A 26058-nucleotide genomic window follows, 5' to 3' on the forward strand; every position below is an offset into this window, starting at 1 on the left:
ACACAATGATTTGGACATATACTTAAGAGACATACATACTAGATGGCTGGGTTTACAAATCCCACTTAAGCTTTAGTTGCAACCATTGCAAGCAAGGAAGTAATTAATGCCATCTGATTTGCTGTAGTCTGTCACCCTGCAGTATAACTGGGATCATATTTTCCCAATGGAAAATATCTCCTATTATTATTACTTCTACATTGCAGCACTCAAAATTAAGAGTTATAATTTTACGCAAGTATTCTATTGCTTCTTAAAAATGTGAGCAAATGAAATAAAATCCAAGCTCTTGGTTTAAAAATAACCCCGTTATTTGATTTTCTAAAGTTAAATCAGACAAACCCTGTATAAAGTTCTGGCACATTTGAGCTAATCAAATACGGTGACAAGAAGTTATAAAAAAAACCCAAGTGTGCTACACAGTCAACAGTAGTAGCACAAAACTGCAGACATGACACCCAGAAATTCTAAAGTGGCAGCCCCGCCCCTACCCCCCTGGAAAAAAAAAATGATGTTGGCAAATTTTTAAGATGGAAAAACCCTCCATTCTCCAGTTAAGTCAAGTCACAACTTTACTTTGATTTAAACATATTCATGCCACCTTTTCAAGTACACCCTCCATCCCATTTCTGGATTAAGAGATAGGCAAGAGCTTTGTTCAGAAAACTTAAACAATAATAATCTAAAAATTGTAACTCATTTACTTCAGTTGTCATCAATGGTTTCTTTGATGTTCTTCTGGACAAATCTGAGAATTCACTGATTGACTGTATGGGAGTTGCATGCTTGAAATTTCCAGGCACCCTATTGACAACCTGCTGAAATTCAAATTGTTCAGACTCAGAATTAGCCAAAATGCACTGGAAAGAAAAATGGACTGTCATACATAAAACCTGTGCATTACACATTTGATACTAAGAAAAATTCAAGGACAGATTTAGGAAAAGCAACTTTGAAATGAACACACTAAAGAACATTCAGCAACTATACAGTTGGTCCAATAAAAGATAACACCCAAAAAGATCCTTTCCTCTCTACAATTTTAAGCTACTTAGGAGACAGATGCTCATAAAAAACACTTCAAGTAGAATTGCTGCTTGTAATTCAAGTGAGCGAGCCACTGAAAAAGGGCCAAGACTTCAAAGTCTGTTCCTATCACCCAATTCCCCATCCCCAATGAAGATACAGCTACTGTACTGAAATGACCAGTGGTCTACTTAATCTATTGTGATGGTGTTCCTTACTTTCAGAAACAAATGCTAGTACAAATAATACTTGTATATTGTTTGAAACTGAAACAGTGAGGTGGAGCTTTTGAGAGAAAAAGACCTCCCCCCTAATCTTAACTGCCCTTAAAAAAAAGTAAAAGTTAGAACTTTTCAATTATTTCTACTATAACAGGTAAGAGTAGATTACAGAAGAATGCTACTTGCATAACTTATTAAATATATTTACTAGGGTCTCGTTGCTTGAAGTCAATATAGTTTCAGCTATGGGAGTACTCTCTGACATTACTGCATCATCTATAGGCAATTGTGCTGTAGTTTCCACCTGTTCATTTAAAAACAAGAACAAAAACAAATGAATATAAAAATAATTGATGGAGCCCTGACAGAGAGGGGGGGAAATAAAGCTTGTCTAAATGACAATAAGCCTCTCATCACCCTTTTCCTTGGTGTTCTTCTTGATACTCTTGTAGATTCCCTAGAAATTGCCTGCAGAGGTCCACTCTTTGAAGATCCACTTGTCCAGACAGTCTCAGTAACTTCATCTTGAGAATAGGTCTATTCAAGTATCAAACATGTTAGCAAGCATAAGAGCCATGTCCCAACATGGGATGCATAACCAAAGCCAAAACAGTATGCATATTCCAAAAAGCTTTTGCATAGCATGCTTGCTTTCCAGTAAGTCTTGGCTTCCAAAAACACTTTTCTACATTGGACAGTTGAATTATATCATTTGCCTAATCTAAGACTACCCTTGAGAGGATTCCTATATTTCTTGGAATTAGTTAGACAATATTCTACTACTACTGGAACAGAATGAAAATCATCACTAGGAAAGGAATATACAGCACAGCACAAACTAATATAGCTGGATAATGGATAAGTACCACTAGCAATGAGATGAATGTCCTATCATCTTCCTAAATATCCCCCACCCTCACCACAAAGTTATTGAAAAACCACTCTTCCTACAGACAGAAAGCCCTTTATTTCAGTAAAAGTCAACTTTCTCCAAGGGCTTCCTTTGTCTGTTTTAAAAAAAAGCACAGTTAGATCAATTTGGGCTTTTGTTCAATTTAACTTCCATTTGTACTTTAGTAAGAACCTTCTGAGTTTTACACCCAAAAGAACTGTGCTTCACCCTTAACAGGTCTCCCTGGCTACATACCCCAACTGCTATGAATTGCCAGTAAAAAAAACAAAACTGAATTTCTTTCTAGATTTTGAATCTCAACAAATGATTGATTGGTTTTGTAATGAACAGGGAAGATAAAAATAATCTTTCAGCACAACAGTATTTTCTTTTTTAAATATTAAGAACAGACTTTTCTGTTCCAGTCAGATACCAAGGTAAAAGGATTAAAACCCCCAAAAGCATAGAAGGCTGCAGCATATAACTACATTACAGCCACCAATAAGCCTACACCAAAATGTTAGAAGCCACTGCAAAAGAACTGTAAAGGTAAAAGGGGAGGAGGAGAAGAGAAAAAAAAAATAGAATTAATTTACCCTTATTTTCCTTCACTTTCTTGTGTCCTTGAAACAAAGTATTTAGCAGAATTCACAGAGTTGTTGAAATCTGACATGGCTGTGCCATGTGCACTTCTGCTATGGCCTCAAACTTTCAACCTCTGAGCTTCCAGCTGCTTGCTCCTGTGTCCACACCATGTAAGCAAGATTCCCCTTATTTGTTTTATAACAACAAAGAATTGGAAGGGACATCAAGTCTACTCTTCTGACTTTGCAGGTAACCTTCGGTCTAAAAAGGTTCACAAAAAATATCCACTCCAGCTTCCAACATACCACAGCCACAAAGCAACCCAATAAAGAAAAACTAACATCAGGCACAGGAAGACACACCAGAGTAACAGGGAACGCAAGAAAAAAAAAATACAAACACAATCCTAGATGTGGACCATGCTACAGAGAAAGGGACCCTCCCTGCCAAAAAGTCCTTGCCAATCTGGCCTAACAATCCCTGCCAATTCTATGAACCCAAATCTGGCTTCAATCAGTTTGACCTGAAATAAGACCCAATAAATATGTACCAGAAAATTCTCTCAATAGCACCAGGGGACTCTACACAATGTCCAATCATTTTGTAGGTGTTCTTGCCTTTGTAGGAAGGCAAGAAAACCTACAAGCCAAATAATTAATTCAAAAGAAAGAAAAAAAAAGGAGAAAACTGAGGAAAAAGGGAAGAAAATCCTGCTTGTTGGGATCAAAGAAAGAAACCCTGAAATACAGGATTACCAAACATCTCCCACATGGAGGTAACCTATATACTGAGGTCAATTTGTTTCAATCCCCTTGCAGTGCTACCAAACACATGAAGCCTCAAGCTACATATAACATGGTCCGACTACTATTCCAAAAGTTTCCCTTCATCACCATGAAACTGGACTTCCTTGCCACCACTATGTTTGGGAAGTCATTCCATAATACACTTGTATGGCTTAATACAGACTAAACGATGAAAATCCAAAAGTTTCCCATTATTTGTTAATGCAGTTCTTCTTTGCAGGTCAAAAAGATCTAATCACATTGGGAAACAGTATCAAATTCACAGAAAGCTACAGTTGGGACCTGAAGAAAGGCAATGTGAAGAAGTGGCTAGGATAATTTCTGCTGTTAGAGCTTCCACAGTTGATAATGGGAATAAGATCATAAAGCATTACTGGTTTAAAACTGTTGTTATTTTGCTAGTCCTCAAGCAAAAACAGTTTAGTTGAATAGCTTTAAGATTCTCTGCACAGCTCATTATGTACTGTTATTTTCCTGCAGCAACAGATCCAGCAGAGGGAGCACAAGTCTTTTGCTTTCCTATATAATTTTCCAAATTTATCAGCAATACAGTGATCCATTTTACTAGACATTTAAAAACTAGACCTTAGGTCCCACCAGATTTTAGAAGTTCCATGTACTAGGCTAATTTTGAGTCTAAAACTGTTAGAAGTATTTATTTAAGTCACAAGGAAATCCACTACTGTGTTCTCCATTCTTTTCTAGTATGGATGCGTGCAACATGGGATGGGATGGGCTCTACCTTTCCCCTAAAGGTAGGCGTGTGTTTTCTTCTAGGCTGGCGGACCTCCTCCGGCAGGCTTTAAATTAAGCTCACTGGTGAAAGGGGAGGGGGAAGATGAGGGTGGAGGAATCATCGGACTGCCAGACCAAGCAACACCCACAAGTACAGCCCAGCCTAGACCGACGAGTGAAACATATACACAGGTAAGCGGCAGGGGCCAGAGTAATGCTGAAAGTAGGGGGCCAGTGCACACACCCACAGGAGGCCTCAAATGCCTCTACACAAATGCTCATAGTATGGGAAACAAGCAGGAGGAACTCATCCTCCTGCTAGCTGACACCAACTGGGACATAGTGGGGATCACTGAAACGTGGTGGGACTCAACGCATGACTGGGTGGTGAATATCAAGGGCTATAGGCTGTACAGGAGGGACAGGATAGGAAGGAAAGGTAGGGGCGTGGCACTCTACTTTAAGGAGGAATACACATCCTCCTCAATTAACAAAGAATCAGAGGAGGGGCACTCTGAAGTGCTTTGGGTTAGAATACAAGGCAGTCGAGTGGAAAGAAACTTAACAGTGGGGGTCTACTATAGATCACCCAACCAAGGGGAAGAGATCGACCAGGAATTCTTAAGTCAGCTCACAGAGGTAGTGAAGTCAAAGGATGTGGTAGTCATGGGGGACCTGAACTTCCTAGACATCTGCTGGGAAGAACATTCAGCCAGATCTGACCGCTCACGTGGGTTCTTAGCCAGAGTGCAGGACCTCCATCTAACCCAGGAGGTGCACAGCCCCACCAGGGGAGATGCCTTGTTGGACCTGGTGCTGGCTACAGGAGACAACCTGGTGAGGGGGCTGCGGGTGCTTGACCACTTGAGCGACAGTGATCATCGCCTGCTGGAATTCACCATCCAGCACAAGGTCGCAAAGGCCTGCAGCAAGGCAGCCTTCATTGAGCTAAGAAGAATAGTTGGGGAAGCACTGAGGTCCCAGAGGGGAGGGGAGCCAGGTGTCCAAGGAGAGTGGTCGCTCCTTAAGGAGATGATCCTCCAAGCCCAAAGAGAGGTAATCCCAACGAGGATCAAAGGGAGCAGGAGGGCACACAAGCCCCCATGGCTCACCTAAAGCATCCAGGAATGTCTCCTAGCAAAAAGGGAGGCGTACACGCAATGGAAAGGAGGGGCCATCACCAGGGATGACTATACTGCAGTTGTTCGGGGATGTAGGGGGGCAGTCAAGAAGGCCAAGGCAGAGATGCAACTGGGACTAGCTTCCCGGATTAAGGACAATAAGAAATCCTTCTTTAAATACATAGGGGGTAAAAAGAAGGTTCTGGGTAACATGGGGCCCCTGCAGGACATACTACGAAATTTGGTCATCACACCAGACGACAAAGCTAACCTATTTAACGATTTCTTTGCCTCCATTTTCCTAAGCAGGAACCAGAACAGTCACCCTCCCCCACCCCCCGCTGGGCCCCCCTCAGGCCCCAGGGGAGGCACACCTAGGCCAAGGGTTAGTGAGGAACTATTTAAGGAACTTCTGGAGGGACTGGATGTATTCAAGTCAGCTGGTCCGGATGATCTCCACCCTAGAGTACTGAGGGAATTGGCTGAGGTCACTGCAGGACCCCTGGCACAGCTTTATGAGCACTTGTGGTGCTCTGGTGTGGTGCCAGAGGAATGGAAGAGGGCCAACGTGGTTCCCATCTTCAAAAAGGGGAAGAAGGAGGACCTGGGAAACTATAGGCCAGTTAGTCTTACCTCGATCCTGGGTAAGTTTTTTGAGAAAATTATTCTGGCGCATATCTACGAGGGGCCAGCAAGGGAGATTATGCTTAGGGGCAACCAACACGGGCTCATCAGCGGCAGGTCCTGTCAGACCAACCTGGTGGCCTTCTACAACTAGGTCACCAAATCATTAGATGCGGGGGTAGCAGTGGACAGTCTTCCTGGACTTTCAGAAGGCCTTCGACACCGTCTCTCACCCCGTTCTCATTAAGAAACTGGGGGACTGTGGCATCAACACCCACACAATCAATTGGGTCACCAACTGGCTGGAGGGCTGCACCCAGGGAGTGGTGGTGGACGGGTCATTTTCGACCTGGAGCGATGTGGGCAGTGGGGTTCCGCAGGGCTCGGTCCTCAGGCCCACACTGTTCAACATCTTCATCAGTGACTTGGACAAGGAGGTAAAAAGCACCCTATTCAGATTTGCTGATAACACTAAGATATAGGGGGATGTGGGCACGCCAGAAGGGAGGAATAGGCTCCAAAATCGGACCTAGACAGGTTACAGGGATGGATGGATGAGAACAGGATGGGATTCAACACTGACAAGTGCAGAGTGATACACCTGGGGAGGAACAACCAGCACCATACCTACAGGTTGGAACTCCATTCTTGCCAATGCAGAGGTGGAAAAGGATCTTGGAGTCATCATCGATGCCAAGATGAACATGGGCCAGCAGTGTGGAGATGGGATCAGGAAGGCCAACCGTACCTTGTCATGCATCCATAGATGCATCTCAAGCAGGTCCAAGGAGGTGATACTCCTCCTCTATGCGACACTGGTCAGGCTGCAGCTGAAGTGCGGCGCCCAGAACTGGACGCAGTACTCCAAGAGGGATGTGGACAACATGGAGAGGGGTCCAGATGAGGGCCACTGGCATGATCAGGGGGCAGCAGGGCAGGCCGTATGAGGAAAGGCTACGGGACCTGAACCTGTTCAGCCCCCACAAGAGAAGGCTGAGGGGGGATCTAGTGGCCTGTTACAAACTACTCAGGGGGGACCAGCAGGCACTGGGGAAGTCCCTGTTCCCCCGAGCACTGACAGGAGTGACCAGGAATAATGGTCACAAGCTGGCAGAGGGTAGATTTAGGCTAGATATCAGGAGGCGCTACTTCACAGTCAGGGTGGCTAGGATCTGGAACCAACTTCCAAAGGGAAGTGGTGCTGGCTCCTACCCTGGGGGTCTTTAAGAGGAGGCTAGATGAACACCTTGCTGGGGTTGTTTGACCCCAGTACTCTTTCCTGCCATGGCAGGGGGTCAGACTAGATGATCTACTCAGGTCCCTTTCAACCCTAGAAACAATGAAACTATGAAACATGCAGCTTGCCAAAAGGAGTTGAATAAAAAGGTTCTGAACAGCTCCACAGCATTGCAGTGTGCCTGGGGGGCTAATAAACTACTTTAAATCAGTCTGAGGATGGATTTCAAAGAGACAAAAAGGAACTAAATCCTAGCTTTGCTTTGCTCCCTACCCTTGCCTCATGAAGTACTCGCATAGCATCTAGGACAGTGAAGCCAACCTTTTTGGCAGGCATACCACAAGTTAGCCATACATTATCCCCGAGTGCCACTCCAATCCTCTTCCTCTACTTTCTGTTCCCCATCCTATGCTCTTAGTCTGCTCTCCTGCTCTGCCTTCTGCCACCTCCCCAAGTTATTACAAGCCCCACACAGAGGCTGTCTGTGCTATTTGTGGCACTCATGCTGCAGGTCAGCCACCCCAATCTAAGTGAAACTCAAAACTGAAGCCTGCATTTTTACACAAGTCATCACATTAAGTTACCTTAATTTTTAAGAACTGCCAACAGAAAAACCCCAAAATTGCCACCTTTCCTTCACATTCTAGCCCCAGTCCAAAAATTGTCTTCCTTATTTTTGAAGCAGCAATTAACTGTGCCTGTTACTGTAAGTCACCCTGAGCCTCTCCAGAGACGGTGACATAGAAACAAAAGAAAGAAGGCCCTCTATGCTCCTCTAGCTTATCAGACTGTAAAGGGAACTGGGGGAGAGAATGGTGATGGGACAAAAACAAAACAACTCTGAGATGCCCTTATCCAAAAGGAATTTTCTTTCCTAAGAGTAAAGCTTACTTTGGAAGTTTATGGTGCTTTAGTGAGATGTTTATAGAGCTTTGAATATTACATATGATAAGCTACTATTAATAGCTGTAGTGCCTTTTGCTTCTGTAGATGGAACTACTAAAATATCCACTGTCCCACGTAAAACAAAAAAAGAAAGGTCCATTTTGGACCAAAGTAGTAAACCATTCATCATTTTAAGAACTGTATTGAGAGATTCAGTACTCCCATGTTATCATTTATCCAGTTTATCTGGATAAGACAGTGGCTAAGTTAAAACTGGGTCATAGATACTTTCTGGGGAAAAACAAACAAACAAAAAGCCCTATACAAAATATTAAGAAAAACACACCTTAAAGCCCAACCCAGAGATAGCCAAATTTTAAGTAAATGGCCTGAAGACTGCAACTAACTATGTGGTTCAGAGATATGTGAATACACAGATAACTGGATGGCAGGATTGGCAAAGACACGTCTGTATCCCTATAAATCCATGGATGGGTCATATTCTAGTGCAGTCATACCCCATGCTTGAGTCCAACTACAAAAGGGTGACCACTTTTTGACTAATTCCCCTTCCAAGCCTGAAAGGGCCATGGGATACTGGATTTAAGTCATATAATTGACCTAGAAAAGCTATTTCTAGTCCAATATTGAATTTGGGCATATCAAAGGCCTAGAAAGGAGTACATTTGTTTTGGAAATTTTTGTGCATTTGAAAGAAAAAAGGAAAAGCTCCTCTGGTAGGTTGAACAACATTTAGAATAAATTCTGAAAAAGGAAAAAAAAAGGCAGCGCTATTAATAACAAAAATTAATGGTAGTGTCTGCAGTTAAAAATCTCACAAGCAGGTGAAATTCACTAGAGACAGAGGAAGTATACAGCATTAAATAGAGCAGTTTTCCAAACTGCAACTTAATCCTACTAATATGTAATTGCTGTCATCGCATAAATACTGCTATTCTCTTTTTATTCAACTTAATGTAGTGTTAGACTGGTATGATTTTATACTGTGCATCATGTATTAGCACATGCAATTCTTCACAGGATGCTGTGGCTCCACTTATGCAAATGTATTCAGTGGGACAAATGGCTTTTTAGCAGGTGCATTCCAACCGGGGTCTGGGTAACCGAGGCTGTAATGCATTAAAAAGCACATATTACAATGACTTAAATGACTGGCTAAAGCAGTGATTCTTAACATTTTTAGACTCAAGGAACCCCTCTGTAAACTTCTTTGAATTTAGCAGGACCCTCTACAGATGTAGGCAAAGATCCTTTTCCCTGTGCAGAGAGAGATGCTCCCTACCTCCTCACTTTACCTTGATGTATGAAGCCCAAAAGCACTCTGGTTGAGAATCACTGTTCTAGGCACTCCAGTTTCGGCAGAATTCAACTGAGATACTTTACAGCGGGGCGAGCAATTATTTTGGGCAGAGGGCTGCTTACTGAGTTTTGGGAAGCCATCAAAGGCCACATGACAGGCAACCAGCGGCAGATTAATATTTATTTTCTAAACTTTTTAGGGACCCCGCAGGCTGGATAGAATGGCCTGGTGGGCCGCATCCGGCCCACATTTTGCCCACCCCTGCTTTACAGGGGCCTGATTTTCCAGGAGTGCTGAGCTTCTGCTCCCTAAAGATCAGGAACGTTGTCTGCAAGCAAGCATGGTCCTGTCTGGCTTTACTAGCTTTTAGCTCATTGGTGACAACATGCAGTTTCCCTTGCATCCCTGCTCCACATGCACATGCTAGCTCTTTCACACTCTCTTGCCCCACCTCACCCTCTCTCCTAGCCAACACCAGACCCAATTTTCAGCTGCATTTCTGAAATCAGATAATGCAAGACAGAAAGGACACTGGGCAACAGATCTTAAACTACCTTGTGCCCTAGGCTCTCCTGCTCCTTAGAAGCTCCCAATCCATTACATTAAAGATCATGAAGGAAGAGAAAGGCCACTTTACAGCAGAGACTCCACTACCATCCCACTAAGGGCCATTCCTCCCTGTGCTTGCCACTGGCTGGGGCAGCACCATGTGGGGCTTAAACCATCCCTCCAGTTCAGCTCCCATGCCCTAGATCCCCCCACCCCCCCATGAAGAAACCTTCCCGGATCACCAGATGCCAACTTCCCCTCCAAGGCTATGACCCTCCTTCTAGCTGAAGCCTCTCTGCTGCATGTGCTGGTCCCGAGAGCCAGCCAAGGTTGAGCCACAGGTGAGAGCCCAAGTCACGTCTTCACAGAGCTTGTGTCCCCCACTACTCGTGCTACAACAATCACATTTGAGGGAAATGGGTCCGAGGAGCTATGGGGACCCATGATGCCCAGTCCATTCATGGCTTGAGGGTGGAGTGAACCAAAATAAGGGGCGAGTGGGCTCTGTTCGTCACAACCTTCTTGGTCCAGCACCAACATGCTCCTTCTGGAACCAGAGGCATAGGAGACAACTCCACTTGCCATGCACATCTGTTTCCAAGAGATGCTGTGTGGGGTCAAAAAAAGCTGCAGCAGGACCAAGGACTCTTTCCTGCTCTAGGTTTATCAAACAACTTTACTGCAAGCAAGAGAGCACATTCATGCCACAGCCCCTCTTAGTTCAGCTGTGCACAAGGTGGCATGAAGAGTTCACCTAGTAGCAGCCGTGATGCCCATGCTGCAATTTATCAGAAAGTCTTGCAGCACCTTGGGATGCCATAACACCCCACTTGAGAACCGCTGAAGTGAGACTTCGAAAATGTAGCACAAGAGAAGACTAACATAGCAATTAAAACAAACCCCCCAAAAAACAAAAAGCCCCACCATATACCAAAGACAAATGCCAGTATTTATATCCTGTCAAAGCAAGTAGGATGAACAGCAAAAATCCACGACAAGCATGGAGGTGTCCATTTTTAAAAACTTTATACAGCGACTTTGCTTGCAAAATTACTAAAGGCCCCCTCTATTGTTACATAAACTGTGCAATGAACTAGTTAACTGCACAACTCATTTATACCAGCTACACATGCAAAGTAACCATCACGCCATAAAAGGTCCATCCAGCTATAGTCAGAGCTGGAAAATTGTGTAACAACTTTAAAGCTGGTTTCCCTGCAGCTTTAACTTGCACATGTATCAAGGTAGCTATGCCACCACAGTTGGGAGCCTCATCAGCTGGACAAGAGCTATAGCTAGTTTAGAGCTTCCTGTGCCACATTAAAACAAGGCTGCTAGCAAACTCGCAATAAAAAGTTTAGCCTGTTAAATTTAAGCATACGGTAACTATTGGTTAAGTTTTACTATAAAAGTAAGTTCAGAAGCTTTGGTGAGTATATTATTCACAATCACAAGCAGTCACCCAGTAAGAAAATGCCATTAAAAGTATGACTTCCATAAGAAAAACAAGGATACCTGGTTGTGTTCAACAAGTCTTCTTTGCTTCAGGGTTATTGGAGCTTTTGTCTTGGACTTCAGCGGTTCTCTCTTCTCAAGTTTGAGCTCCACCTTGGGATCTGAAAAAATGAAGCAGTCACTGATTTTAGCTCTTATTTGTAAAATAGAAATAAGAGTGACAGAAGAGTATTTTTCCTTAGAAAATTCTCTTAAAAAGGTTACTAGTTTGTAGTTTAAACAAAAAAATAATTTTTTTATAACCAAATTAGTTCACATTGTGGTCCATTCCAGCAGCCAAAAGTTTAGATGTCAAAATTAAATGAATGCTCTCAAATACAGGCTGGTTTGCCTCCTCCTAGACAAGAACACATTATAAAAAAATGCCAAAATTCCTATAAGGCCCTGGACAACTGTCCAAAATGGATTTGTTCAACAAAGCAAATAACTTTAAAGAATATTCTTAAAACAAAACGAGACAGATTCATGTTTTTGCTAAAGCTTCTAATGTTCTGGGGGGAAAAAAAAAAAAAAAATCATATAGCTCATAGCTTCATATAAGCTATGGGCCAGGATAGGATTACAACATTTCACTTGAATACCTGTATATACGTTTTGTCAAGACTGTGTATTTGAGCTTCTTGTTTAGTTCCTCTTTATTAAAACAAGAAACAAAGCAGCGTTTAGTGACTAACTTAATACTGGCATCAAGTGTTGCCTCTGTCATTACATGGAAGGTTTAGAGCTCAAGTTACCTAGAAGCTGAAGTATTATAAATGCTATCCCTCTATACCTTTAGTTTTTAAATATTTTCCTAGAATCAAAGGAAATACTGGACAGAAAGGATGAGAACTGATAATTACCGGCTGACAATTTCATTTAGTCTACAAATCCTCCTTTCCCTATTGATAACTTTGACTAGACATTCAAAGTTATCCCATGAAAAGGGAATGTTTATCTGTTCCACAACACCCTGAAAGACCATCACGCAGAAATACAGATCAATACAGACAAACAAACATGCAAGGAGAATCTGTGGATAACAAAATTATTAACTGTGTTTCAAACCCTGACTGGTCTTCCCTACCTATCCCTGGCTGGGCATGTTCTGTCAAAGGGGATGCTCTTCCAACTTGTTTCCAAGAATAGTCCTTTAATTCCATGCATGTGTCTCTATCCTCAATACCATACCCTATAAAAAGATCAGCAAGATGCACCCTTGGACCTCATGAATCACATACACTCCAGTAGTTATTCAAAACCTGCTTTTCATTCAATGAAGCCCTTACCATCTTCAAGGATAAACAGGACTGTCTGTACATGGAATGGTTCTCAATCAACTTTACATAAATATTTATTCTTGAAAGAGTGGTCATAATTAGGAACAGCTACTGCATTTTAAATGCACATAGGTTTTAGGTCTCAGACATACAGATAAGCCCCAACACTTACTGAAGGAAAGATGCAAAAGGATTTCACATCTGAAAATCCTTCAGATGCTCAGACAGGAGATATATTGCTTATGAACTTCAGAGACAGTTACTGTAATCCCTTTGAAAGCTGTTGCAGATCTATCCTTTGACTGCAGAAATCTGATCCTTAAGAAGGACTCTGATGCAGGGGTGAAGAGAAGAGGAAGTGTACCTCTAGAAGCCCTGATCTTGAAGAAAAGTCTACTCTCAGATTCAGAAGCTATTCTGATTCCTATCCTTAGGATGTCATCAGTGCAAAAGAAGGTTATATTTAATTGAGAAGGTGGGGTAAAAGAATCACACAAAATATCTAAAGATCATCAATGGAATATTATAGTAATGCATATGTGACAACTCAAAACTAAAAAAATCAGAGCATGCTGGTAAAACTAGTGGGGGACCATACAACCAGAAGGCTGTTTTCTAGTCCATGTTATTATGATCCCCAAGTTGAAGCAATCACTTAATTTAATTCTCAAACCTGAAATGCCTTTGCATGTACATACTTACTATTACACACTTGCTCAACCCTAAAGCCATTCATTTACATTTAACCTTCCATTACCATCTTACCTTCTTCATTGTCACTGTATTGGTCAGAATCATTATTTCCATTCTGTCTGGTATTCTCAGCAGATGAAGAAATTGCTGGTGTTGGGACAGGTGCTGGAGACTTCAACTCGGGGCCTTGTTCCATTAGTTTCAGCAATTTCTTTTCATAGACCTTTCTTGTAGTAGCTATAAGATAAAACATATTCAAAATGATAGAAGATTATGACTTGTCAATCTGTCTGGCCAAACATTCTCAGAAAGTAAACAGCTACTGAAGACATGATACATCTACTCAATAATAGGCCTCGCTAAATCACTCATGTGTTCTATCCACAATCCCAATTGGGACCAGGTATGCTGCAGTAAGAAAGATACACTTCAGTACCTTCACGAGGGCCACAAGCTCTTGAGTTAAACATTTCCACACATTAAATTCATGGTAACAGTCATTTTACAGCTAGTATATTTACAGAATCAATGGAAACAAACTATATTCATTTTATGCCTTATCCAATAAGCCTACCATCATACTGCATCTGTATAGTTTTTAAAACACCCCTGTTCAGCTTGCTTACAACTTCCAAAAAGACGCAAATCAAGAAAAAGAAAATACATGGCTCAAGAAATCTTACGTCACCAGTTCTATGTACACAACCACCTTTCATTGCTATTGTCCATTTACACAAGAACACTAGTCCCATCAGGTACGTGGTTCACAGTTAAGTATTAAAAAAATACTAGTTCTGCTAGCTTTATTCATAAACAATCCAAATGAAGCAAGTAACTAAGTTCTATTGTCCTAACTATTCTGTTTTAGAAAGAGTTGAGGCTAAGCACTACAGTAGAGTTAACAGTTCAAAATAATCATAATCAAAACTTGCTTATTTAAAAATCACATTTTCAGCTAAAGAAACATGCATTAAGTGAACACAAATGTATTACCATCTACTGCATTTACTCAAATATAAAAGATGACCCTGAATATAAGACTACCCCCCCTAAATTAGATTCTATATAGGGAAAAATTATAAAATTTTTCCAGGTACAGAACCTAATTATTGGAGGCTTGCCTTGAATTTGACCCCCTTTCACTGCCATAGCAAGGGAATTAAATCCAGTTGGGGTTCCCTTGCCTGCAATTTCCACCCCCTTGCAGCTCCCCTACCACAATTTTACCATCAGACCCTGCTCTTGCTGAGCATGTGAAAGTGAAGAGCAAATTTGAAAACACTGGTTTTGACATACACATGCCTGTAGTAATTTAGTTCATCCAGAATTGATGCATTTTACCTTCTTTTACTTAGTTTTAAGCAGCACTTTTCTACCTACTTATATATAGGACAAACTACATATGATGTTAGACCAAAGCCAAAAGACTGATGATTTCCCAAGTTCACTGGGCCGGGCCCCAGCAGAGGCAACTGTGTTTCAAACCATAGTAACCCCATACCTCAACACTGCTTAGTATATGTACTCAAGATACCTACCAAAAGGATCCATGTGCTAATTAGCGCCCTCCTCCCTGCCACTCATCACTAGAGCCTGGTGTTCTAGTCATGAGTTCTAGGATCCTCCAAAAATTTATACGCAGTGAGGTGCAAGGCAAGCTGGTCCGGCTCCATCTCATGGAGGGTGGGACCACACTAGCCATATGCAACAGGCTGAGAGAAAGTAATAGAAAATCTAGATGAACTGTCTGGGGCCCCACTTGGTGATATCTGCCAGACAATCAAAGCTGGTGAAGAAACAGGAATCATCAGAAATGGGGAAAGGCACAGCTCAGCTGTGGGAGTGAAGAAGAAATCAAAATGTATTCAGTGTATTAGCTTACCATGACCTGAAAGAGTCAAGGCTGAGGAGAACTGTATGTAATAGATACTAATCTTATTCAGATGGGCTAGCACTAACGCAATCTTCTTCACTGTGCATAAATCTTTCTGGTAGGTTCCCATCATGACTTTACCTGGCAGAGGAAATGTGATCACCACCACCACTGTAGAAGGTAGTACTGGTCCATGGAAACGGGGGATTTCTCCCTAGCTGCCTCCTTTGGCCAAGCAGCAAGCAAGACTTGGAGGAATCTGAACCCCAAGATCACTGGGCTTGGGGCCTGCACATGGGATGCCTGTCATGGATTGGGAATATCTGCAGCCCTGGGCTAAAGAGTCTGGGAGGCAAGATGCTTGTCCATGGTAACACCACACGGACCTGAGCAACTGAGCTCTGCTCAGCAGATGGAATATGGAACCAATATGACTAATCTGGACTGACAAAATTAAAAAAAAAATAGGTATGTTTGTCCACTATGGGTCATGTGTTTTACACTCCATGCTCAGTATTGGCTGCATTTAAATCAACTTCATAAGTAATTTCCATTACTGAGCACTGTTGCTATTGCATTTAATGAATTTAATACAACTAATGAAGTTTCCTTGTATGCAAATACAAGACAAGGAGCTCTAGCCCCCTCTTCCTCAAATGCCAATTGGAGAAACAAACCTCATCTTGTATTAAACTAAATACAGTATTTTAATTCCAAACCCCAGCCCCATAATTAAAGTAACTTTCCTTTGAATGCCCTTGCATTCATTTGTCCTCATTGTGTGCAGTTGGTAAAATGGCCTGCATTAAGAAAACTGGTGTTCAGGTAATCGACTCTACTATAATTCAAACTCCAGCCTAGCAAAACCTCAAGAGCTCAAAAGCCATAGTAAAAACATCAAGCCAGTACCATTTGTATTTTAACTATGGGTCTAGAAAGAAACTAAAAAAGAAACTGTTTGAGAAGGTGGGGTCAAAGTATCATACACAATATCTAGAGGTGTTCACTAATGGGGATTCTAGTAATTCATACGTTACATGGCAGACCATGCAGCCATGAAAGCTGGTTTGGTTCCATGTAGTCACGCTCCCTAAACTGAAGCAGTAACTTAATTCAATTTTCAACAACATGCCGTAAGATAGCTTCTGCCTCAGGTGCCTCTGGCCCAGGAGTGGGCAATTATATGATCTGGAGGGCAACTTAAGTTGTTTCAAAGAGCTGTTGCAGGCTAGGAAGGAAAAGGGGAGGAGGGGGAGGGGGAGCAACTGATCCTATCTGGCCTCAGGCCCATCCACATCTGCTCCCTGCAATGGGCATTGGTTCCGCAGGCAGGAACATGCAGGGATATTGGGGCTCCGCCCCAAACCCTGGCCCAGTGCTGTCATTGCCATGTGATTCTGGCCCTGGCCCTGCCCACCTCTCCTGCTTCTACATGCTGCTCCCTGACCACCCATGGACCCATTCTATCCGAGTATACCCTGCCCGCAGAGGTCCCGGGCTGGTTTCCATGGAGCCCTTGCCTGCCCATTTGCTCCTTCCAGTGCCCCTGGCAGTGGGTGAGAAGCAGTGGCCAGCAGAGCAAGGTACTGCTGCAGGGGCTACCAGGAAGCTGAGTCTAGCTGCTGTGCTGCCCCTGCCCTGCCCTGCCACACACCCTTAGGTGGCAATACCAGCTAGACATGCAAAAGCCCAGGCTGCCCCCACCAGCACCTGGGCTGGGAGGGGCCAAGGGACCTGCCAAAGGCTGAACAGAATCCCTTGGTGGGATGGATCTGACCTGCAGGCCATAATTTTGCCTACACCTGTTCTGGGCCAACACATTTCTACAGCTGACAGTTTCATAAGAGCACTGTTGAACAGAGCAGACAAGTGTATATCTATACCAGCAATTTAGATACATCCCAAAAACCCCATAAAAGAAGTGCAGGTCTGTGGACCAGTAACTTCATTGCAGTTACACTCTAATATTATTCATCTGGGGGGAGGATGCAGGGCCCAAGGAATGCATCAGTACGATGCACGGGAACACTGGAACTGCAATGTTAGAAAAAGTGGAGCTCAATACTTCCCTAACTTTACTACTCACCACGTTTTGTCTTGTACAGCAAGCCGATGCAAAATACTTCTGAATGCTGTGTTATGGACTTAGAACTACTCAGTATTCAGAATTACAGATGTAAATATCCCTTAAAAATTATCCATTTAACCATCTCTAATTATATCAATTAAATGGTTAACAGATCACACACACCTAGTCCCACCAGAGGGTGTGGAGTCCCACCCTGACACCTACCCCACCCTGTTGTGAGGGAGGGGCTGCAGCCACCTGCCCAGAGCAGCACAGGGAACCAGGGACGGTGCACAGACCACTTGGACACAACTGCTGCTAGGATTCTCTCCCCAGGGCCTTTGACAGAGTGGAGGAGGTGGCAGCAAACCCTGCCAGACAACAGTCCGCACAAAGCCGTAGGCAGCAGCAGGCAAGGGGCTTTCCAAGGCCACTGCAGCCACCAGTCTGCTGGGAGGGAGGGAGGAAGCAAACTAGCTATGGGTATCAGTTCTTCTTCATCCCTCCTGCTCCCCTGCTCTTCACTCCTCCCTCCCTTCTGCCTGCCCTACTACCTTCCTGTTCCTGAGGCACTGCATCACTTCCCTTCCCTGCTGTACTACACCCCGTGCTAAACATTATATTTATACTGGTAATGCATTACCAGTGTACCATTACTTACTGTTTAAACGTTTAACTTCCCACATCCCTATTCAGGATACCATAAGTTATTGCCTATATGCTATTTTTAAACCCTCAGTTCCTCAACATCACTCCTCCACGAGTTCTGTTGCAGGAGAGACTCATTCTGGTACAGTAACAGCTCTGTTATCTGGCACCCACTGAGAATGGGGAACACCGGATATCAAGATACGCCAGTTAATTCAGTGGCTCCAGCTGCCACTTCTCACACCACCTCTGTGGTGTCCCTCCCGCAGCATCGTTGCCCCTCCCACAATCCCTGTTGGACAGGGAGATGGACCCCACACAGCCTGATATGCCCCCAGGCCACGGGGGCTCAGCAGCACAGGCTCCTTTGCCCTGGGCTGTGGGGGCTCGGAGAAACTGGAAGTGCCCACCATGGCACTTCCGGTTTCGCTTTTCCTTACAAGCCGGCATGCCGTTTACCAGAGAGTTTACTGTAGTATTTCTGCCATTACCTTCAACAACAAAAAAGTGAAACATACACTTTAAAAAAAATATTCAAAGTTACTTTGCTACCATTTTATTTCAGACTGTACAAAGCAGGCACAATACACATACGTGTAATATTTGATAGCTTTATTAACCTACCCACAATAGGACCAGGGTTTACTCCATATTTCACAAGTTGCTCTTGAAGGTCTTCATTGCTGAGCTCTGTTACATCTAGGTCATCCTTCTCCTCTGGCCGGGGTTTATCAGTTTTCTTTGTGGCTTTCTATAAAAGAAAAAGAAAACAAAAAACCATGGATACACACACAGGTTTCCTTCACATCACAGAACAAGCATACCTTTCCCAACTGAATGCATAGACAGAATATTAGCAAGTCATATGGAGGTGGCACAATATTAACAATTCAGATGGTCACTCATTTGTGTTGTCTCAGCTTCAGGAAAACTAGTGGGGGGGAGAGGAGGGGAAGGAAAGGAAAGGAAGAGGAATCAGTTTAAGTGTAAAATTAGTGTGCAATCTTTCTTCTAATTTTAAAAGTAGAACAGTAGAGGGAATACAATATAATTCTCCTTCTGAGCCATTTTTTGAAATAATGGCCCACGATGATACCAGAAAACTAGCTGGCGTTACCATGGATCAAGATTGTCTAGTTATCTGTTCATAGCAATTTTCAACTGTGTGAGCAAAAGTTTTCTTGGGAACCATACCCCTTCAAATAAAATGAAGCGTTGTTACTAGGGTTCTCTCATCTGAAGCAAGTTGGTTATCAGTTGCTCTAAATTTCTTGGTCCATCAATTGGCTGAAAAGTTTCCATTTTGCTTAGTTTTTCTGAGGTATTTGGGCCTAATAAGGGCCACAAGAACAGTGACATATCTGTGTTAGGAAATCCTGGTTACTTTTTGTTCCTTGGAAATAAGAAACTGTTTCTGAACAGTTTCCAAAAGACAAGATTGGTACATCCAGCTTGTTTGAGTTATTATACAGAGCTAAACCATCTATATCCCCACTTTAGTTTTTTGCATTGCTTAAACAGTTGAGTGTATAAACTTCCTAACTTTTATCCATTTGTATACTACTAATCAAACAGGCAGATTTTTTTTTTTAAACTTATCCATCTGTCAACTACACTTAGCTGGCAACAGTGAATAGATAGTGCATCATCTTAACTAGGGTTTCTCATTTGCTGCAGTTTTTCACATTGACTTACGGGTCAACCAGCAAAAAGTTAATTAAAATGAATGCAGCATTTTAAGATTTTTGCTGGTTTCTCTAGTCAGCATCTTTAGAACAGCACTGATTACATTGCTGACCAGATCAGCAACACAATTGCCTCTGCATGCAACAGAAATACAACTAACTTGTAGAAAACTGTTAAAACACACAGTTAACATTCAAAGAAAGTTTTACACTGTTGAGAGCTATTGAAAAAGCCTTATTTAATAGATTACTGGACAAGTATCTCTTTTTCAAAGCTAAGCAGTATAATTTCCTAGTCAGCTGCCATCAGCTAATTAAAACAATTGAAAACCAAGACATTAAGGTTGTAAGGAAAAATCCATCAACCTTACGCAAATTAATCTGATGCACAGACCTGCCAACTCTGCAGGTAGGTCTAAGGCAGCAGTTTTCAAACTTGTGGTCCACAGACTGCTGGGAGTCTGCAGACTATGTCCAAGGGGTCCACAGAAGATGACTATGACCAAAAGCATGCAGATACCCACACTTCTAGTTCAAAGTGGCCCACATATCTATTCAAAATGGTTTAGGGGTCCACGTATTAAAAAAAGTTGAAAACTACTGTTCTAATACAACCTGAAGCAGACTAGTAAAAATTTTTGGCTACCAGTGAAGCTGACAAGAACATCAAATTTCTTAACTTTGTTTTGCTGCCCTTTGGGAAGCTTTGGCCGCACCAGGCATTTATCATGACTTAAAAAGAAGTTCTTTGTTGCTCCAGTAAACTTTTATTTTTTTAGGCTTCAAAGGTTTTAAAGTTCAGACACTAGGGATGTGCGAAGCAGGCCGTATTCAATTCAGATTCAGCCTGAATTGGGGACAGCAATTTGATTCATATCACTGTCCCCGATTTGATTCAGCTGAATTCGAATCTGAAGATTCAATGCCAATTCGGAGAATCAACAATTCGGCCACAGACACAGCTTTAAAAGTTTTTCCTACATACCTCGAGATACCAATGCGGCTCATGAACACCGTGATGCTGGGGTGGATGGAGCAGCTTACAGGAGTGCAGGCCCCCCCACAAGCTCAGCGGTAAAGTACTTCTGGTCCACTTCCAGGTCTGCTAGGGAGCGCATGGGTGGCAGTCCACTTCCGGGTCTGCTGCCGAGCATGCTGGGGAGCCCGCCACGCTTCTGTGGGACATTCCATCTGCTCCAGCATCACAGCGTTCACTAGCCGCGTGGTACTTTGAGGCAGGTAGAAAAAGCATTTAAAGCTGTGTCTAGGTCCAAATCTCTGAATCTCTCCAAATCAATTCAGAGGGTTCCAATTTGATTCAGAGAGATTAAAGGGTCTCGCGATTTGATTCAGAGATTCGGCCACCAAATCAGGCCAAATCAAACCAGGAACTGAAGCGCTACGCAGTCCTTTCAGACACCCAATTATGCAAATATAAAACACAGGCAAACGTTTCATCTATGATATTATGAACAGCCTGAAGAGGCAACACATCCCCATGTCCCATAAGGGATTTTATAATCTTTTAAGGCTCCCCATAAGTACAAGGCACACTTACTAAGGTAGCAGATACTGCCATAGATAAATATTTTAGGTGAAGTACTGGTTTTTATAAAACACCTGACTAATTTACTCACACTAACCATTCCATGCCTATTAAATTTTCTTCTGATAAAAGTAGCAGTTGAACTCAGAGTAGAGAAAGTAAGAGCAATGAAATTGAGTTCGGCTATTCTTAAGTGTTTAATGTAGTTCTAGTCATTGAGCATTATAGAGAGGATACAAGCTAAGCCTGGTCTGAACTTAACCTGTATTAGCATTTAAAAAAAAAGGATTAAACTTACAGTTAGCTTTTACATATTAGAAGAAATGGTTTCTGAGCAGCTGCCAAAATATTTTCTATAAACTCAAAATGCATCTTAAAGCTAGCTAAAATTGTTCTGTCCCTTCCTTCCCCACCCTTCTTACTGAAATTTCTATGGCTGCTTGTTCTTATGCCAATACTATCTTTTTCCCTTCTGCCCCACTTGTGTTTTTTACTCCTCCGATGTATTTCTAGAGAGCAATATACCCTTGTAGCAATATTTTCCATACACCGAGACAAATTCTTTTAGACCCCTCTTGTAAAGTAGGTGTTTTCAGAAGAAAAGAGTAGCCCTTCCATGCACAGCTCCAGTTTGAATACATAGTTCGTGAACATCGGTGACCAGAATAGTACATTATCCGACCAAGATAAAGCTTTACTGGTGCCTTTTACAGTAACATTTACAGTTCCCCCATCTCTTGATGCAGGATAGGATCTCATCTCCCCCACGCCCCCCCACTGGCAGCTAACAATCATCTAGGTATCAACACCTGAGCATATTACTGTTTACTCACATATCCTATGCACCTCCTCCTCCCCCCTGCAAAACAGTCCTTCAAAACTGGGGTGCATGTCTTAAGTGGGGAAGCTGGCTTTCTTTGCTGGAATAGAAGCATGGAGACAGTGCTACTGCTTCTTTCTAGTCCAGCAAACAACAGGGGTAGAGTCCAGTTTCAGTAAAAGTATTAAATCCATAGCTTTTGGCTGAACAGATAGTGGGTGGGCTGAAAAAAAGTAAACTGCTGCATATTAGCAGGTCTCTGTGCCAGAACTAAGGGGAGGAAAGGAACAGAATTCTGCATTCCACATTCCAAATACATTTCTTCCCCCCACATGCTATATGCACCTTGTATCCCTACATCTTGATGGCCCCCTGGTTGCCACAGCCAGCTGTACCTTCTTCTTGAGCTACCATATTTACCCAAATCCAAGACTATTTCAAAATTATGACCATCTACTAATAAAATTATATACATGGAAAATCATGTTATAGTTTTCCCATGTACAAACTTAATTCTTGGAGGGTTATCTTAAATTCATACTCCCCCCACCACTATGGCAGGGAAACCAGTATAGAGCAAAGGGCAAAACCTCTACCCCTTGCCCCCCCCCCCCACTTACCCTGCCTCAATGCCTGCTCCCCAACCCCTCCTTGTGCCTGTGTTTGACCCCCTGGCACCTATCACCCCCTCCCCTATGTGCCTACTTGCTGCAGCCCCAGCCCTGGACCCATCAGGCAGAAGCAGCAATGGCAGCTCAGAGTCCAGCCCCCCCAGGCTGTGAGCCCCCTCTTTCATGAGCCACCCTGGCCCAGAGCTGAGCTATCAACTACCCTGCACAGGTACTCAAATCCAAGATGAGGCTTCCCTCCCCCATCCTCCGTGTTGACCGGGGGGGGGGGGGAAGGACCTCATCTTGGACCATTTTCTATGCTTACACTAATAATCTCCCATGAGGTACAATGCCTAATACTTTAGAAATCTGCTATACAACATAGGATAAACTGCTTGACTTTAAAGCTATATCTTCCAACTTCTGTATTATGGAACAGGGTAGTGTGTGGGCTTTATTAGTTTCTATAACCTGCTCTACATTACACTAGTTCAGGTCAAGTTAGATGCATGCACCTGGGGAAAAGAATTCTGGGATGGGGGAGGGAAGAAGGGGTTAGAAAAACAGAAGTCAAATGCACCTTTACTTGGGTCTATTTATGAGAAGATTCTGAGTATTAAGACTCAGACTACCCTCATCTGTAAACCCAAACATTTAAGGCAGATGCCATCCCTGTTCACTTTTTGGTGTCAGACCTAAACATTCTGCATGTACAAAGTTTCTGTAGGTCTTCATGTAGAAGGTCAAATCTAACCATTGCATGCATGTAGGACTACAAGTGTTTGTGCTGTGCATTTTCAACATATTAAATGAACAGTTAAAGCCTTGAATGACAGGTTGGTTGCCTCTTCAGGTAGAAATTGATCTTAGACCCCTAGAAGAACAAACAAGTTTATTCACTACAATAAAATTGTAATATCTTTGGCATTTTAATAATAAAATATTTATGATTTCTCAGTTGGCCTAATAAAAGGTCTCTCTGAACCAAGAGTTCTAGAGTTTTGCATTTCTTTTAGTCTCAGACTAACATAGCTACCAAATACATTCCTGTTCACTACAGTGGCATTTATATGGAAACAATCTATAGAAGTCAGAAGCAGGAGAGGAAACGAGTTATTTGAGGAACACATAGCATGATTGTTTGGTGCTATGATGTAATCATGACCAACACTGGCAGCAAATTAAAAACTTGCTCTATACTTATGTCCACAATTACAAGAAACCTGGAATTGATAGGGTTTAGGTTCCTCTCCCACACATTTCTTTAGAGGTCTTCTCACAAAGGAGACTGCATACCTAAACGGAAGTCTACTGATTACAAATACTCATAACAGAACTGTTTTAATGCATGACCTAAAGAGTTATAAAAGAATTTACAAAATTAGTGTCCACTACATATTTTCTACTTGCATCAGAGGCCTTTTAAAAGTGTTCCTCAATTAGTAATGGGAGACATTACTATCCTTCACTATGTATGATGAACCAACAGGTCAACTTGGTATTCTGAGAAGGTCTAGCACCTTTGCAACTAAAACTGGTATTTAGTGTGCGGTTCTTTTTTTTTCAAACATCACCTACATTACACAAAAAACCCACATAATCCAAAAATCTGATCACACTTTAATACTTCTTCCTACAGCAGTAGGAAAAATGAGAAAGGGAACCCTCAGAGGCAGCAAAAAAGTGTCAATGAACTTTAAAAAAGGTGGGAGGAATATGTTAAGCTGTTTGACAGTAACCTGTAATTTTTATTTTTATTTTTTTTTTGTGGGGAAGAGGATGGGGGCAGAAAAGCAAGACTGGAACATTCATTGCTAACAGCAAAAAGCTGCAGGTTCATTTAAAATAAGACTACCTAAAGACATGAGTTGATTACATCTGTGCAAGTACAAGCTGTTACGTTATAACTATCATTAAAAAAAAAAAAACTTGCTGTGCAAGGAAGAAATGCACACCAAGCAAAGTTTGGGTATGCACACATATGTAATAACATGTTTACAGAATGCTAATTTACTATACAAAAAGATTTTACTGACCAAAGAAAACCATGAATTGGTAAGCTTAGCCAAGTAGAGTACCTATCACCACAAGAACATGACTGCAGTCTGCCACAAACTTCAGGACACAACTTATTTAAAGCAAGAGGTCTTTTGTCAAAAATCATTTGTGCTGATCATGGAACAATTTAATTATAAAACATCTTAGATAGCTGCATTTCTACTACAGAACTCTGGCCAGGTAGCTATGCTAGCCAGTTATTCAATAATATCTTGTCTTCAACTGGGGCTGGTACAATATGCCTTAAAAAGGTATTAGACAGCACCAAACAATGTGCCAATATGAATATACTTCTAAATCCCACTTACACAAACATAATTCAGAGCCATAATCACAAAGCTTGGATTAAGGTGCAGCATGGACATCAAGTGTACAAGCTTCTTTACAATCCCTCAGAACAAGGTTAAATAGGCTATTAAAAGAACCAAGTTGTATCAACACAAACAATTCAGGTACCAACCATCACAGGAATTAAAGAACTGAAAAAGTGCTAGCAGTCATGACATTCATGGTTAATTTATCTTATGAAGCATGTGGGTTTGTATTATTTCTACATAACTATGCTTTGATTTTTAGAAATTTCTCTCTACAAGTGTAATCTTCTTATTGAACCATACTAAGCTCTTGACCTCAGATGCCCTCCGGAAACGTTTATCATAGGCTAATTTCATCAAGAGAATAGCTATTGCTTAGTACAAAGAAAGTGACCAGGTGGTCATATGGTGAGGAAATAAGTATTACAAAGTCAAGTACCTGAGATAAATGCCAGAATTAAGGTTACCATGCTAATTAAATGCATAAGAACTGAGGACCACATGAAACTACTCTTAAGTAATCTGGACTTCTACTATTTCCACTAGATCACTTATTTCCAGGGATCTGGGTTTTCCATTCACTGTGGAAAAATGCAGATCTTTGCCTTTAAGGAGAAAAATTGCAGAAAACAGCCAGTTTTCCCTTGCAAGCTAGCAAACTTCCAGCCTGCAAGGGACTGTGGAGAACAGGAGAAGGGTGATCAGACAAAGGTCACCACATGCATGGGCACATGCACACATGCATGTGGCAGCCAGGCAGCATGAGCAGCTCCCTCCAGGTAAGTCTATGGCAGTGGGATGAGGGAGTGGGGGTGGGAGTGGGGGGTTTCATAATTTAAGACAGTAAATACTAGGTCCCCAAGACAAGAGTTTTAGCTGACTGTTGAACTGAAAGGCAGGCATAGTCAGAAAGCATTTAACTTAATACAAATGATTAAACTCAGACAAAAACTTATAAATGCATAT

At 42.2% G+C, this 26058-nt stretch overlaps 1 protein-coding gene across 5 annotated transcripts in view; it reads right to left on the bottom strand.

The window, feature by feature from the left end:
- Positions 1–26058, bottom strand: part of TMPO (thymopoietin) — a 42554-nt gene that overhangs the window by 9575 nt on the left and 6921 nt on the right. For 2 of the 5 annotated variants that reach the window (XM_090042866.1, XM_090042863.1), the window contains exons 2-7: positions 18683–18809; positions 13542–13706; positions 11518–11618; positions 1665–1784; positions 1456–1551; positions 705–815 (exon numbers count right to left, since the gene is read on the bottom strand). In XM_090042866.1, the coding sequence (XP_089898992.1) occupies positions 705–815; positions 1456–1551; positions 1665–1784; positions 11518–11618; positions 13542–13706; positions 18683–18809 (720 nt within the window). Of the gene's footprint in view, positions 1–704; positions 819–1455; positions 1552–1664; positions 1785–11517; positions 11619–13541; positions 13707–18682; positions 18810–26058 lie in introns of all 5 variants that reach the window. The other 3 variants (XM_090042865.1, XM_090042862.1, XM_090042864.1) reach the window with 2 other exon arrangements.

Source organism: Crocodylus siamensis, chromosome 4, assembly GCF_052110815.1.
Source record: "Crocodylus siamensis isolate JL-2025a chromosome 4, ASM5211081v1, whole genome shotgun sequence".
Lineage (NCBI taxonomy): Eukaryota > Metazoa > Chordata > Crocodylia > Crocodylidae > Crocodylus > Crocodylus siamensis.